We start from the raw sequence: 15,025 nt of genomic DNA on the forward strand, positions 1-15,025 counted from the left end.
TGATGGGCAATGTGGGTGTGAGTAATGATAGAACTTTCCTTATATAACACACAGTTTACATCACATTAAACATGCTTACAATTTGAGGCATTTGAGCTAAGTTTATTTGTCCAGAATCACAAAATCCTTTAGTCAAATGCTTAAACCAAGATTTGAACACAGGCATCTGTGCTCCTGGGCCATATCTTCGTCTAGATTACTTCACAAGTAATACTTAGTCATTCTGTGTTATGCCAATGATGATCACAGCTATTTCAATATCCGTGTCACTCCAGAACACGTACTCTCAGGATCAAATCACATTTTACCCCTGAAGACATATACTTGAGTAGCTTGAATGTAAAAACCTGTACAACAGATGAACTGATACCAAGAAACACAGCTCGACATCAACATCAACCTACGTGCCTTCACCCATCCCTTAAAATGTCTAATGTCAATACGATGCCTAAATACATTAAGAATGGAATAAAAGGGGGCAAACTAGACCTGATATTATGACCGGCTACAGAGTCAGTTGTTCAGATTTGGAGAAAGTTAAATAAAGAAATGGGATGGAGTAGCCGAATGACCCAGAGGATGCTGTTATGAGAGGGGTCTAGGCTCCCAAAAGTGGTGTCTCAGAAGGGATTTCGTGGAAGGAACAGTATAGGCATCACAACGCTGGCAGAGGTGTGGGATGCCAATAGAGTGGTCCCCTTTGAGCATCTGCAAAGGGAATACCAGATGCCTGCCACGTAATGGCTGAAATATGCCTAGTTGAGGGCAGCTCTTTTGCAAAGTGTCCCCTAAGATATGGAAATACAGGAGACTTTCCACTGGAGATGAGGTTTTTGGAGGGACCAGTAAAGGAGAAATTGATCTCTCTAACATATAAGACATTGATGAGAAACATGCAGCCCCCTTTGTTGGGACTGAAAGATAGATGGATATGGGACTGTGGGTAGCTGGATGAAGAAAACGAACGAGGCACTTATGTTCCCGGAGGAGGTGGTCCTTCTGGCGTTTTTCCACCTCCTTCAACTTAAAATCCTGTACAGAGTCTATTACACTCGCATGCTGCTCCACAGACTGGGTAGAGTGGCAAACGCTGACTGTCTCAGAGGAGGTGGTCTTGAGGGCACCTTTTGCCACACACTATGGAGTTGCCCCAAGACTGGGAACTTCTGGGAGGAGAGCAGGCAAAACCTGGAGGATGCAACGAGGTTAAAACTAGGACTGAGGTGGCATTGCTGGGCATCTGGGCACAGACTGATCATACGCGCCATCACAAATTATTAGTCAGTTTAGAGTGCATAATGGAGAAACGGGACATTGCTAGGAAATGGGGCTCTGGGACTGTTCCTCAATACCAAGAGGGGGTCGATGGCATGTAGCACCTCAGGATATTTTAAAAGGACGTTTTTCGAGGTAGAGGTTATGAACATAAATATGAGAACATCTGAGGCGTATAGGCACCGGGGGCTGGTTGAAAGGGGATGTCCACAGGTGTGACATCAGGTGCATGTGTTGAAGCTACAATGTTGACTTTAACAGATGAAACTGGCTGGGCTAAATGGGAGTTGAAGGTTTGTAAAAGCTTGAAAAGTTTATGGACGGCCGCAATAACATGATGATCTGTTTCTGATTTAGTTGAACTGAACTGATATATGTACCATGATGGGGTTGGAGAGAATGTTTTGGCCGTGTTGTTCTGTTGACATTGCATTAAACTAATAAAAGTATTCTTTAATAAAAAAAATGGAAAAAAACATATAAGTCAGAAAGCAGTGACAAAATCCTTCTTAGGGGCAGCTCCTCCCTATCGAATTCCCTTCAAGTCCATTTGAGATGCGTAAGATACCCTTGTGCTGTTCCAAAAATAGCTGGAAACCGATTTGTTTAAACAGAATTGTTTGAGTGAACCTTGCTTCCCCCTTATCTACCCATTCTTCTTTCTGTCCCACTGTTATCCCACCTGTCTTAGGCAACCATTCTTTCACTTTCTTCATCCACACGAAGTTCACTTCCGCCAACCTTTCCTCACACTGCTTCCTCGGTGTGCTATTTCCACTTACCTCATTCCCTTCCTCCTGACACGACTAAACGCCCACTCTCGGCATGCTACCAACTACTATTTAATCTTCCTGCAACTTTCATCCTCTTCTCTCCGCTCTAAATTTTTTCTTTTCTCCTAATAGAATTTTAATTATAATATGGTGTTTGAAGCTTTTAATATGAGATGAGTTTGATTTACGTATACTCATGAGGGGGTGCATGAACTAAGCTTCGGAGGGAGAAGTGTCCCATCTGGAGGGAGATGGGTCGAACCTGGTTGGTTGGTAGGGTGGGGCATTGTGGAAGGGGAAGGAGGCGAAAGGATTTGCCAAAAAGTTTGTCAGCCAATGAAAATAGAAGAGAAGGGACCGAGAATGGAAGGTTGTGGTGCCAGGGGCTACATCAGGCAGGTTTGTATCAGTAGAGATAGAGACTGTGCCTACTACCTGTTATTAAGTAATAGTTGCTCACTAGGCCTTTGGAAATAATAATTCTCTACACACCTTCATATGCTTTAAATGTCATTGTTTCCTTCGTACTTCCTCGTAGAGTGCTTACCTTGGCCAAAGAGTCCTTTTTTGTCAATTTTTTAACTTATCTTCACCTCTTGTTTAGGAAGCGTTTGATCTTTGAAAACCTGTTCTTTTGTCACTAGTGTGGGGACAGCTCAGCTCCTCCAGGTCTCACGCACTGAGGAGGACCAGCTATACTCAGTTTATTTGCCTGCTCTGCTCTACTGCTCATGGAAAATCCAATAACTTTTGCTTTCTTTGGAACTTTCCTTCATTCTAGAGGTGAAAATATTCCTTTGCTGGCTACCTGCATAATTAAGTATTTTGCCTAGGGCTAGGGTGCAGGAGACTGGGATTTCTTGGAAGTATTGCTGAAAGTCCTGCTGAAAGTTTGCAGTGAGAAATCACTTTTTGTTTCGTTTTTCAAAGATCACATCCCAAAAAACACATTCTTCAAAAGGTGGTCAATCTCTAGGGTTATTCTTCTACACCACGGAACTGGAACTCAATATGTTTTTATATCAAGACTACATGTGCATAAACATTGTTTAACTCACTCTAGGCCTCCAAGGAATTATGTGATCATCTGCCATCTTGTAACTAAAAGCATGTCCCACTACTAACAGCTCTCCAGACCTGCCACTTCGCTGCTCATGAGGTGTCTCGAGACAGCTTTTAATTCCAGACAGTTATCAACACTGTTATGGTAAAGGATCCCACAAATCCGGGTGTGGCTGGAGGATGAGAGCATGAGAGGGCCCCTATACATCGTGCATTCCTGAAGAAAACGTCCTTGAGCAGTTTGAACTTGATGGAAAAATCCATCTTCCACTCGAATGTTTGGCCACTTGAAGACATTACATTGTAAGATCCGCTATTATTTATGGAGATCAAGCTGGGCTGACCTCTGTATTATCTATATATTAACTACATAGTGTTACAATTGTAAACCTGGGTCCACTGCTATTTCACGGCATTTTACACAGCTCCCCATTCACTTTATTGAAGAAATGTGGCTGTTTTCAAGATATTAACCGCACTGCCACTTCCATATGTCCTGAACTCTCAGTCAGAGAGTACACACCCTCCAGCTTGCCCCTCACATGTAACCTGATTGGTGGATGGTACTGCTCTAGATCCTAGAGGGTTCTAGTGGACACCGTGCCACATACAAACAAGGCTCAAAATTGCCTTACGACTTATATGGACGCCTCATGAAAGTCGTTGAGGATTCTACAAGGTTACTCGGAACAGTGTCGGAGCTGCAGTTTCAAGAGGTGGCCTCTGCACTGTGCTTTCACAATGGCCTTCTACCTCTACTCTGACTAGCCTTACAAAGGTATGCCATCGAGCATCCTCAATAGGGCTGTCAAAATCAGACTTTTTGCCTGAGGCAAATACTGCAGAGGGGCCGAAAGCATGAACTGAGGAGATGTAGAATGGAATGCAATGCCACATTTTAGTAGTTTGGAAATGGCATCTCACTGATTCCTCACACTGACAAAATAGAAAAAACTATTAAATCATAAAGAAATTCAAGAAGCTGCCAATTGCCACCTACAGCCTCTCAAACAAATCTATTGCTGACCACCACTCTAAGAATAGCTGTCCATCTCTAGTACATTCAAACCTGGACTTTGGCAATGCAGTTCTCACTGGACAAAGCCAGACTTTTATCTTCAACATGAAAGTTTGACCAAATCACCCCAATCCTTTCCAGCCTAAGGTGGTTGCCAATTAAAGCAAGAACCACATTTAAAATCGAATACCTGGCCTATAAAGTCCTTCATCTCAGTGAGCATCCTTCCTGTCTACTCCCCATGTCTGACAGACAAAGAAGACTAAAGAGCCGAGCTCTCTCTATTTACAAGTACCAAGATCCAGAACGGATCGAGTTCAACACTTACTGTTTTTGGTACTAAACTATGTTTTAGAACTGTCTTCTTGTGGACTTGAAGACCATCCTCTTTCATGTTGTTCAGACGACATTTAAAGGTTCACTTGTGCAGATTATACTTTAATTTTTTGTAACTATTGTTCAGCTATAAAGCACCCTAATACTTCGTCAGTGGAAGAACGCTACATATTTCTGTTAAATAAATAACATTGTTGCCCCTCTCTAACTTCTGAGAAGGTTTAGGAAGGCCTCCAGGCTGTTCTGAGGAGGAAGGTGTACCCACTATTTCAAAAGTTGCAAAAGGGTCTGTCAGAATATGAAGACTGACTAAAACATGTTGGTTGAACAGGACTATCCTGTCCTCATAGAGTTATGGGACTCTTTTAAACTACTAAAAATTGAAATGACTGAATTCCAGCTATGTTTAACCCAGCTCATTAAAAGCATTGTGAAGCAGATACTGGGCTGTACATCATAATGTGGGACATGCGCAGTAGCTAATGAATGGAGCTTAACAGAACCAGCAGAAGCTGCCCATCTCCTACCATGACTGCACTTTTGTAAACTTGCTAACGACAGCCCACCACCTTCCTGGAAAGATCAGAATAAATAGTACTGCTCTGCTTCAAGCTTTGGCTGATCACAGTTACCGTACCTCCTGTAAACACACCGCTATAATTAATACTAGGATTAATTACTTTCAATAATGCATGTTATCTTGAAAGCAATTAAAAGGCATGCCTATCATGTCCTCCAGGTTTGAGCAGCAGATTGACAAAAAACATACTGATTATTAAACAATGCACTCAACCAACATTTAGCAAAACAAGACCACAGGCACTGAAGCACATGGGACCATCATGTGCTGACTGATATGTCTGACCTCCTGAAATCATTAAATTTTAGTTAGTGAAACCAATGCTTACCCGAATATTGCATTCATTTTCGAGGAGAATAAAAGCACTATACTAGGAGGCTCCAAACTATTGACATTAAGATCCCCCACAGGAACAAAATAATTTTGGGCATCCTATTTGCCCCTCAACTCCTGTGGAGGAATGGGAGAGATCCCTCAAGAAACATAGTTAAAAAATAAAGTTCACCCTTTATATTTTTATCACACTCAATTTGTGAACTTTAAAATACTTTGAGTGGGCATATGGTATGAAAAGGAATCTCTTATATTTAAAACTTACACATACCAACTTTGTTAGGCGGTGCCTTTAAAAACTAGGGGGCATATTTATAATGCCCTAGCGCCATATTAGCGTCATTATTTTTTACATTAATGTTGCCCAACTAGGCCGAAATCCCTGCACTGTATTTACATAGTGGTGCAATGCATGCATTGTGTCACTATGTAACCTTGTGTGCTACATTATGCCTGTGTCATACATAAAGTATGCAAAGAGGAGGGGTTCCCCCGTTGGGGGGGCCAAAAATATCTATGAGATTTCCTTGTAGCATTTTTTACGGCACTTCTAACGCCTGCTCAGAGAGCAGGTGTTAAAAAGGGGCTTCCATTATTTAGAATGGGCCCCTATGTACTCTGCAGGAGTAGCGCCCCATTTCGGCACTACTCCTGCAAAGTACATCAATAGTGTCACATTGAATGACGCAGTTGTCCCCTACCCTGCGCCATGGTGCGCTGTATTTTAAATATGGCGCACACATGGTGGCGGGAGGGGGGCGCTAAGGGACACAGTGGCACTTTCCATAAAGCTGCCCCTAGATTTTGCCCCATATATCACCAAAGCAGGCTACTGGTTTTCAGTGCCATGTGACACAGTCTTGGTCCAGTTTTTCAGACACAGCACACATTCAATCCTCCTTTAAAACATTTTTTAAAAAAAATGTCTCACTACACATGCTCCTAGGGGCTCCACCATAGAGTTTTAAGGCCTACACATTCCACGGCTCCTGCCCAGTGCTTAATTTGCTAATAAAAACGTGCCGGTGCCCAAAGCCCCCCTCTTAAACACGTGGCTGCTGCAATTAAATGTGTGAGCAGAGAATACTGAGGCAGCGTAATCCTGAAGCCATCTCGGGCCTCTTTAATCCATTTACAGCCACTCCCTGCCCCTTCAGCTCACTCTTGCAGCTTTTGCTTTCTCCATGTGTGAGGCTTTTCGTTTTTCTCTCCCTCCGTCTTTCCAATATGTGTTTTTTGCGCGCAGTAAATGCTTGAGGTAGAAGAACAAGTGCCGGCCCTCAAAAATAACAACAATCACAAATTAAGCACTGCTCCTGCCATGTTCCCTCTCCTCTAATCCCTCTCCTTCTCTCAGTGTTCGGAGGGGGCTTTAGAACTGCATTAAGTCCTTTAAAAGCAAAGAATATAACATTATATAATGCCATCCCATAACCAGGCCAAATCTCAAAATAAAATAACCCCGAATATTAAATTAACCACGAATAGCTTCTGTTTAGAACCGAATTTTCACTTCTACGGGATTTAAACGAGATATTAACCTGCTGTGGAAACAAGGCAAATCTTACTCTGCAATTATGTATATTTTACAGAGCTATTAATTGAAATAGAGGTACTTTATTCATTGTTGCTTATTCCTGGAGCACAGGCCATTGGCCACCAATGGTTATCTTCCCAGCATCTACTCTGTGCAAAGGCAAAAAATGTCAATTGGGCTATATTTGTAAGAGCAAAACACACTACCTCTGGTACATTTTTCTTAAATTCCCGACTGAGCTCAATTAAATGTTTATGAGAATGCTCGCCTTCTTCCTGCCGAGCAGCCAGCTCCGAAGCAACAGAATTAAGCTCCTTCTGGAAAAGAGAAAGAGAGAGAGAGAGAGGGATTTATTTTAATATTATACATAAGGCTGTCTTGCAAGAGTTTCTTTGCAAGGCCAAGACAGACGAGCTATTGACTGCGAGCAAGCATGAATAATTTAGGGAACGAGGTATTCAATGTAAAACCAAGACGGCTTTTAGATAATCACAGGCTGAACTAATCAATGCTATTCTGTAAAGTTCCTCAAAGCCAAGCGTGACCCAAGTTCATCAGCATCTCTCTAAAATCTCGCAGGCTCCGCCAGACACCGCACGCGGCCTGACTGGAGGCTCCGCCTCCGCCACCGCCACCCCCGTATATCACCGGAAGGGACGCCGTCCAAAGATGACTTACTTGCACTTAAGTGTTCATAAATAAGCTTAGGGAGATATCTATGGCTTTTTAATTTCAGCACGATTTTGAAAAGTGAAGGTGCCAATATTAAGTAAGCTGACCTTCCGCGTATTCTGCACTAAATCACGGGCCGCTAACTTAAAGTGCAGGAAATGTTTCATTAGAGAGTTATGGATTCATATGAAGTTGATTTAGATAAACCTTGCCGCTCTTCATAAAAGAGGCCGGCCAGGCCAGCAGATACTCCTGCATACAGAGGAAACCCTTAGCTGGTCAGATGCAGGAGAGCACGCACAAGCGTACAATGGGCACTTTAGGTTTAGCACTAACCCTATTGGGGTTTCATTTCACACTCTGCATGCTAGGTTTCTAGGATGGGTAGACAGTCAGGGGAAAGAATATTTTTACAGGTGGCTGTGTAATACTAGGCAGACAGGTGGAACAATTTATTTGGGAGTCAAAAGCATCATTCTGCGGTAAAATTACTATTTCTAAGTTGCTTCTTGCAACTCCTGTGAATTAACGACTCCGGCTAATGCTCTTTTTTTTAAAAAAAGAAGGAAGGATGCATTTATCGTTTGCTGGTGTTTAGAAGTTGGCTATTTGTGTTTGTTGTCAATCAGTTGTAGCTTTTACTTGGATTTTCCAATAAAGATTGTTTAGAGAAAAAAAAACTAAAACGGCCACTCATCACTGCTAATGGCCTTGTGACTTCACTTCCTTTGTTGTTACAGGGGTAGGGACACTGATGTCACTTCTGTGACCCATATGACTTTGATGGATAAAGGTCAATGGAAAGCAAGGGTAAGAGCCCACAATGTGCAGGAGGGAGAGATGGCACGTATGCCTGCTGGTTCATGAATATGCTGGGGTTGGACATGGCGGCTTCCTATCTAAACTTATTTTGATCGCCGCTGTCTGCAGCCACCTGGAAGATTGGGTATATACTTGTGCATGGGAGAGTTCAATGTGGAAGGCTTATGTATGCAGTCCATGTCAGCAAATGTGCCATGCACCTGTGTTTTGTACGTACACCTAGTTGCTATTACAAACACTGGCTCAGTTTAAGAGCTTTTTGTTTCAATTTAAGAGTTATTCAGAAAGTATACTTCCAGTGAATTTCTTTTTTTACAGGCACTAGATGTTAAATATATATTACCTTGTGCTACATCAGTATAAGTCTAAGATGTCCAGCTGATATTGGAGGAAGAAGGGTGAAAAAACGTTTTATCAGAGGCCTATAAAAAAACTTCTGCTCCGCTACAGAAATATTTTTTTTAAATGCAACACTGCATTCAAACCCACGTGCAGTGATGCATCTTCTTTTTTTACTGCTCTGATTTTGAAAGCACATTGGGTTTAAATCACTTTGTGCGAGAACAAGACAAACTCTGCAAAGTAAGCAGATTGTGAAGAACTCAGGTGCACAAGTGGCGTGGCTAAAAAATAAGGTAACATATAGGAAAATTTTAGTAACAACAATCTGACGCAGGCCACAGGTGCAAGATCGCACCAGTTAAGCACGTAAGCACAAAACCCACAATTTCTTTGGAAAAGGAAAGATGAATAGGACAATGGATGGGTATGACATGGTTCAATAGTCAGCGTTAACCCGTCATAAACACCTCTTTGTCCTCTGCGTTTGATCAGAAGTGGACTAGCCAATAGGGAAATTGAGAATTTACTTGAGTTTAGAGATGGGAATGGGTCATCTCAGGCAGCATTTGAAGTGGTGTGGCAGAGTTAGCCACACGTCATGCCCTAAAAACAACTGACTCTGCAGCGGTTAGTCTCTAGGACCTTCAGGTGGCACTCTCAGTCACTGTATTTTCTGATTTACCTACTGGCCAAACCACTTCTGTTATGTTATGGCACGCGCGTGCGCACACACACACACACACACAAACACACGCGCATACAGACACACACATTACCTAGTGGCAGTCACCACGAGGTAGTTATAGATTGGACCTAGTTTCTATAGAAAAAACATTTTTTTACTTGCCTATATCGTTGGCACCAGTTTTCGAATGTTCACGAAATTTTCCACAGAAATACGACGCTCATGTCAGCTGTTGTCTGGAAAGTGCAGGGGTGATCCATCACGCGGGGGTAGAGAAAAAGGGGGGGTCCCAGAGCATGTTTTATCCATGTTAATTTCCATGGGGATTTCGAACAGGAGTAGAGGCGGAATTACACCAAATTTGGCAGAAAGCTAACTCTTGGTCCAGAAAGAACCCTTTTTAGTTTGAGCGAGCAAGCGATTTGACCTGTTGTAGGTATTGTAGGCTTTTAACAACACCCATCTCAAGTCCATCACTTTCATTTGTTCCTGGGCTTGCCCTTCAAAAATCATTTGATGTCATTGGCAAATGCTTTACTTTTGCCCCGCACTGAGGCTGTTTTTGTCACGCCTTGTAGACTGCCCCTGCTACATGGACTATTGCACGATTGCCACTATGCTTCAGCGTGGGTGAACTACTTTTTTTCTTTTGTCTCTCCCCTTCGTGCTGCATGGCGGTCATGGTGCTCACGGCACGAACAGACACAACAGCGTGAACTTGATCAGCGGTACTGGAGCGCTGGTCACACTGTTCACAGTTTCCAAATCAGAGTAATTTCTTGTGGCTCTCCCCTTAAATCACTTTAAATTGGTAAATGCTTTACGTAAAACAGAAATCCTCAAAGTGAAAGTGGCTCTCCCGGCACAGCGGGAGACCAGATACTACAATATTCACTGCACTCGGGAAAATGGCCCCATAATGCTTTGCAGGGCATTACTTTTACACAACATTTTTACTCCTAACTCAGCCTGTGGTGGCCCTAGGACAATGGTACCACCACCAAAACGTTCGACACGACACACTTTTTCTGTCTATGTCATTTCTGGGTCCACACACTAGGTTAGTGGGGACCCCAAAATAATAACCCCTCCCACCAAAGGTTTTATATGAAAATTGTATATGTTTTAATAATATCTGCTTATTAAAATGATGACCATGATTCAGGCCAACTTAACATCCTTATTACACTATGACTGTTTGAGCACTCTTGATACGTTTGGGTGACCCTTCTAGTTTATTTTTCCTCTGTGGCTGTTATGGTCTTTTTTGGGGGGATTGTGTTATCCAGCCAGCCAGCCACTCTGATGGTGGGGTGGTGAAAGTGGCATTCTATTGGACTTGGCATGGCAGATTTAAATTAGGCAACATTTTCATTTTTTGCTGCAGATAGAGCAAGAAGATAAATGGAAGTGCATTAGTTATATGCAGGGCCACTGGATTATATGGCAGGAAAAGATGAAATCATGAGGCAGAGTTGACCAATTTATGTGGCAAGAAAAGTCCAGTTATGAATTTACAATGCCAATAGCTCTAACTCGAGCAAATGCAAGACCTATTGCATTGCAAATGCTTGTTATTTGGTGTATATCCATTCGGTAGTTTTTGAAATATTAAAGAAAAAACACATTTTTATATATAGGGATGAAAAGGCTCTGATAATCCTCTCAATCTCGTACTGAGATCTGACTGGCTACCAACACTTCGACACAGAAGTGTTGGCAGCTATCTTGGGACACGGTTTCAGCCAAGTCCCACAAATAAAGATAAAATATAAGAATAGGAACCAGGGGAGGGACACCCATACCCCTTAGCTCTGGTGCTGGGGTCCCAGACCCCCCCAGGGCAAAAAAGTACTTTGATTTGAAATGTGTGGTGGAAATTTGCTTTGGGGTCGAAAAAAATTAAGCATGGTCTCCCGCTCTTGTTTTAAGAAAGCCCCTGGGTGGGCCAGGTCCCGGGGCCATGTTAAAAGTTAAGGAGGGGGCACACGGGCCCCCCCTCCTTGGCTTATTGATGCCACCGGGACCACCACCTCCCCAGAGCTTCATTTCGATAGTATGCGGGGGCCACGCTGCCCTCCAACATCACCCGAATTACCACCACCCTGGGGCAAAATAAGTATAATAAGTAGAGTGGTAATGCAGCCCCTCCCCCGTGTCTGAGGAACCACCACCTCCCTGGGGCAAAGTGTGGCAAATGTACTAGTGGGGGTCCTGCGGTCCTCCCCGCAGCTCCTGGGACCACCACCACCACCCCCCTCACCCTCCCACCGGGGGCTGAAATAAAAGAATGAAAGGGGTCTGTTGCGGCCCCAAAGCCATGGGAACCACCACCTCTCCGGGGCAAATTTCAAATGTCGGAGGGGGATGCGCGACCCCCCTCGAGGAGCCAATAATGGCCCTGAGGACTGTCACCCCCCCAGGGCCGGCTCCTCCTATACCCCGGGGTGCGTGCCCCCAGGACAAGGCTGTCAAGGCTTTGACAGCTCCTGCCAAGTCAGAGTAAACACTCCGGTTCCAGAAAGTGTGACTTGTCAAACAGCTCTCGTTTGCTAGAAACTGAGGTTTCCTCTGTTTCCCTGTTTGTAGAGATGCAGGCAGGGAAATAGAGGAAACAATTGCTCTCACAGACAGGGAGCTGCATATTTAGCAGCTCCCTGTCTGTGACAGCAATGCCAGCTCTATAGGAGGCAGGCAGTCGACTGGGAACGTGGGGGCCTTCAGGCTCTCACTTCGTGGTCCCATTGCAATGGCCGGGCCGCGTGGGATGGGGTCCTAGGGCCAAAGATCTGCCCCTGGAAGTGGGGCCGAGTGGCCTCCACCCCCACACTGCACATTTACTCAATGAGGTAGCACTTACTAACCAGTAGAAAGTGCTCCAGTTGGGTAGACATTTTGTGCAAACTGTGGACTCTTGTTGGATAAAGGAGCAGGTGAGATTCCGCTCTGGCCACGATGCTCATTTCACAGAAATTAAACCTCAAGAGGAAGCACTTACAAATAAACATAGCAGGTGCCTGATTTGAAGCTCCACTTCTGGAAAGGACAAATGATCCTAACTCCTGGGCTTGGTGAAGGCAAAGCAAGTGTGTTTACTTTGCGATTCTGTATTGAAAACTGATCTGAAATCCTTTGTTGCGGTGAATACATCTTTCATCTATTGGAGTGAAATCAGACGCTCTCACTGCCACTTTCACACCCACATAGATCCTCTTATACCCACTCTCACAGCCACTTTCACACTTTCACACCCAGAGACACCCCCTCACACCGATTCTCATTCTGCGGCCAACTCCTGCTGCGCATGGCCAAAGGCCAAGCGCAGCATGGGGTTGGGTGGGTGGCCGCAGGGACTACCTGCAGGCCAGGCCCTGTGGCCAAACCCTGCCACGCACAGAACAGGGTTGGGTGGTTACAGAGGATTGTCTGCAGGCCCTGCGGCCAAACCCTGCAGCGCACAGCTGAAGGCCATGTGCAGCAGTGGTTGGATTAATGTATAGAAATGAAAATTACTTTACATTTTAAAAAAACATAGAAATTCACTGAAAAAGTGAACGTTACAGGGACATTATAGTTAGGAAATATTTTTTAAAAACCTTACAAATTCACTTAAACAACCAAAGGTTACAGGGATGTTATAGTTAGGTTCTGAAATTACTCGCACAAAACCATAGAAATTCAGCAGTGATAGTTAGAGTTAATGCATGTAACTATAATTCGTGGCCTAAGGTAACTGTAACTCGCGGCCTCGCTATGTACTGCTAATTTCCCCAGATATTACAGCACTCATGCCAACTTTTATAATGTTAATAAAAATGTAAATGAAACATTAGAAGTTCAATTATTGAAGAAAAAACTGTGCATGGCGGAGGAGCAAGTTATAGTTACCTTAAGCTACGAGTTATAATTACTTGAAATAACTAAGTATAACTGCTGTATTTCTATTGTTTTCTGCAAATAAATTCAGAACCTATCATGCTACAACGTTCCAGTAACCTTTTTTTTTTTAAGTGAATATAAATATATATATATCTCACAGTTTACTTTCAGTATAGTTTTTAAGTGCCATCGGAATCCGGTACGTTCTCACCCTGATTTTGAGAATTCCATCACAGACTGAAGTCTAGTTGGGTTTTTGAGATGCAACATCACTAGATATTTGTTGTCTGTTGTTGTTTATAACTGCGTTTTATTAATTAATAGATGGAAAGGTTATGACGTTTAAAGGGTGCGGCTAAAGGTCATGTATTACCTGATTTTTGGGTTAGGTGGCTAATACACTGCCGGGCATGCTGTTACGCGGACTTGTTCATTGGAATTAGTGGTGCTGTGGACCAATGACATCCATCTCTGGCCTTTCTTCGCTGTGTTAGTTGGCTGTAAAGTGTTCGGTTTAATGTCTTGTGAGGACTGGTTGGCATGTCAAATATCGGATAGAACATGCGCTGTAGTGTGCGCGGTGATACCCAATTTTACAACATTTCTGAGCTGTATTAGCTGCATGGAGGGTGTCCTGTCTAAAATGCATGCTTTTTGTGTGTTGTTGTTTTTGTTTGGTTAGTGCTCCTGTGATCAACTGCGCAGTGGCCTAGGAGTGTGAAGGGCTCTGTTTATTGTCCTAAAGGAGTAATACAGGCAGTCCTTTATTTGAACGTTAATTGAAGATAAAGAAAGGAAGTAACTAGGTTGTCCTGCGCTGCTTAACAGTAGGAACACCTTCGTTCTTAAAGATATTTTGCAGCAAAACTGTAAAGACACATAACGTCTTTTAAAAACTCAAAAAGTGTATTTCATTGATAAGCAGAACCATTTCATCTTAGGAAAACAGAATATACTAGAGCATTGAGAAGTATTTTTTTAAAGTGATAGTTTCCAAACATAAATTCAGAAACATTATTATTCCCCCATCCTGATAACAGAGGCAAGTCAGTTGTTATGTGCACTTTTTGGGTGACCTGATTTACTATTATACATGAAACAACATTATAGTTAAATCAAACACAGGGTATGGGTTTGCACAGTGCCATAATTAAGAAAATGGGGAGAAAGTGAAATAGAACAATTGCCTAGGATCACACAATTTGATAAAGTGGAGAAGCTGGGATTAATCACAGGTTATCCGGTTTCGTATTGTGCAATTCAGCCACTGGATGTGTATCCTTTGCTGCCCTCTACACCCACCATACTGTCACAACCTCCCTTCAACGCCTCCCCACCTTGACTGCAACTCAGCTGCCATCAATACGGCCCTCGGTCACACCAGAGACCAAACTTGTGGCCCCTGGGAAAATGTTTGCGAGTACCCATGTGCTAAAGGATGCAATTCACTCTTGAAAGGAGCTTTGAAAATAGAGCTTCGTTTGTGTGGTGTGCATTAATCGGGGCAGTGCACTGCCTCGTGCACCCCAGGGCTCGGTGCAAGAGGTCACAGAGGGCAAGAGAAACACCAGTCACACGTGCATTCTCAGAAGCAGCGGGGGGTATGGATTTCTTCACAAAAATAGCAGTTAAAATGTACATTTAGAAATGCCTACAAGGCGGGTATCATGCAAACCTTTGAACCGCTGCCCAGAAACCAGCAGGTGCAGCA

At 43.4% G+C, this 15,025-nt stretch overlaps 1 protein-coding gene across 4 annotated transcripts in view; it reads right to left on the minus strand.

Moving 5' to 3' along the window:
* The window catches only part of CUX2 (cut like homeobox 2), a 661,979-nt gene that overhangs the window by 364,090 nt on the left and 282,864 nt on the right, over positions 1-15,025 (minus strand). For 3 of the 4 annotated variants that reach the window (XM_069214853.1, XM_069214854.1, XM_069214852.1), the window contains one exon: positions 7,121-7,231. The exons of the other annotated variant lie outside the window; for it this stretch is intronic. In XM_069214853.1, the coding sequence (XP_069070954.1) occupies positions 7,121-7,231 (111 nt within the window). The remainder of the gene's footprint in view (positions 1-7,120; positions 7,232-15,025) is intronic. 4 annotated transcript variants of the gene reach the window in all.

The sequence above is a fragment of the Pleurodeles waltl genome, chromosome 11 (assembly GCF_031143425.1).
Source record: "Pleurodeles waltl isolate 20211129_DDA chromosome 11, aPleWal1.hap1.20221129, whole genome shotgun sequence".
NCBI lineage: Eukaryota > Metazoa > Chordata > Amphibia > Caudata > Salamandridae > Pleurodeles > Pleurodeles waltl.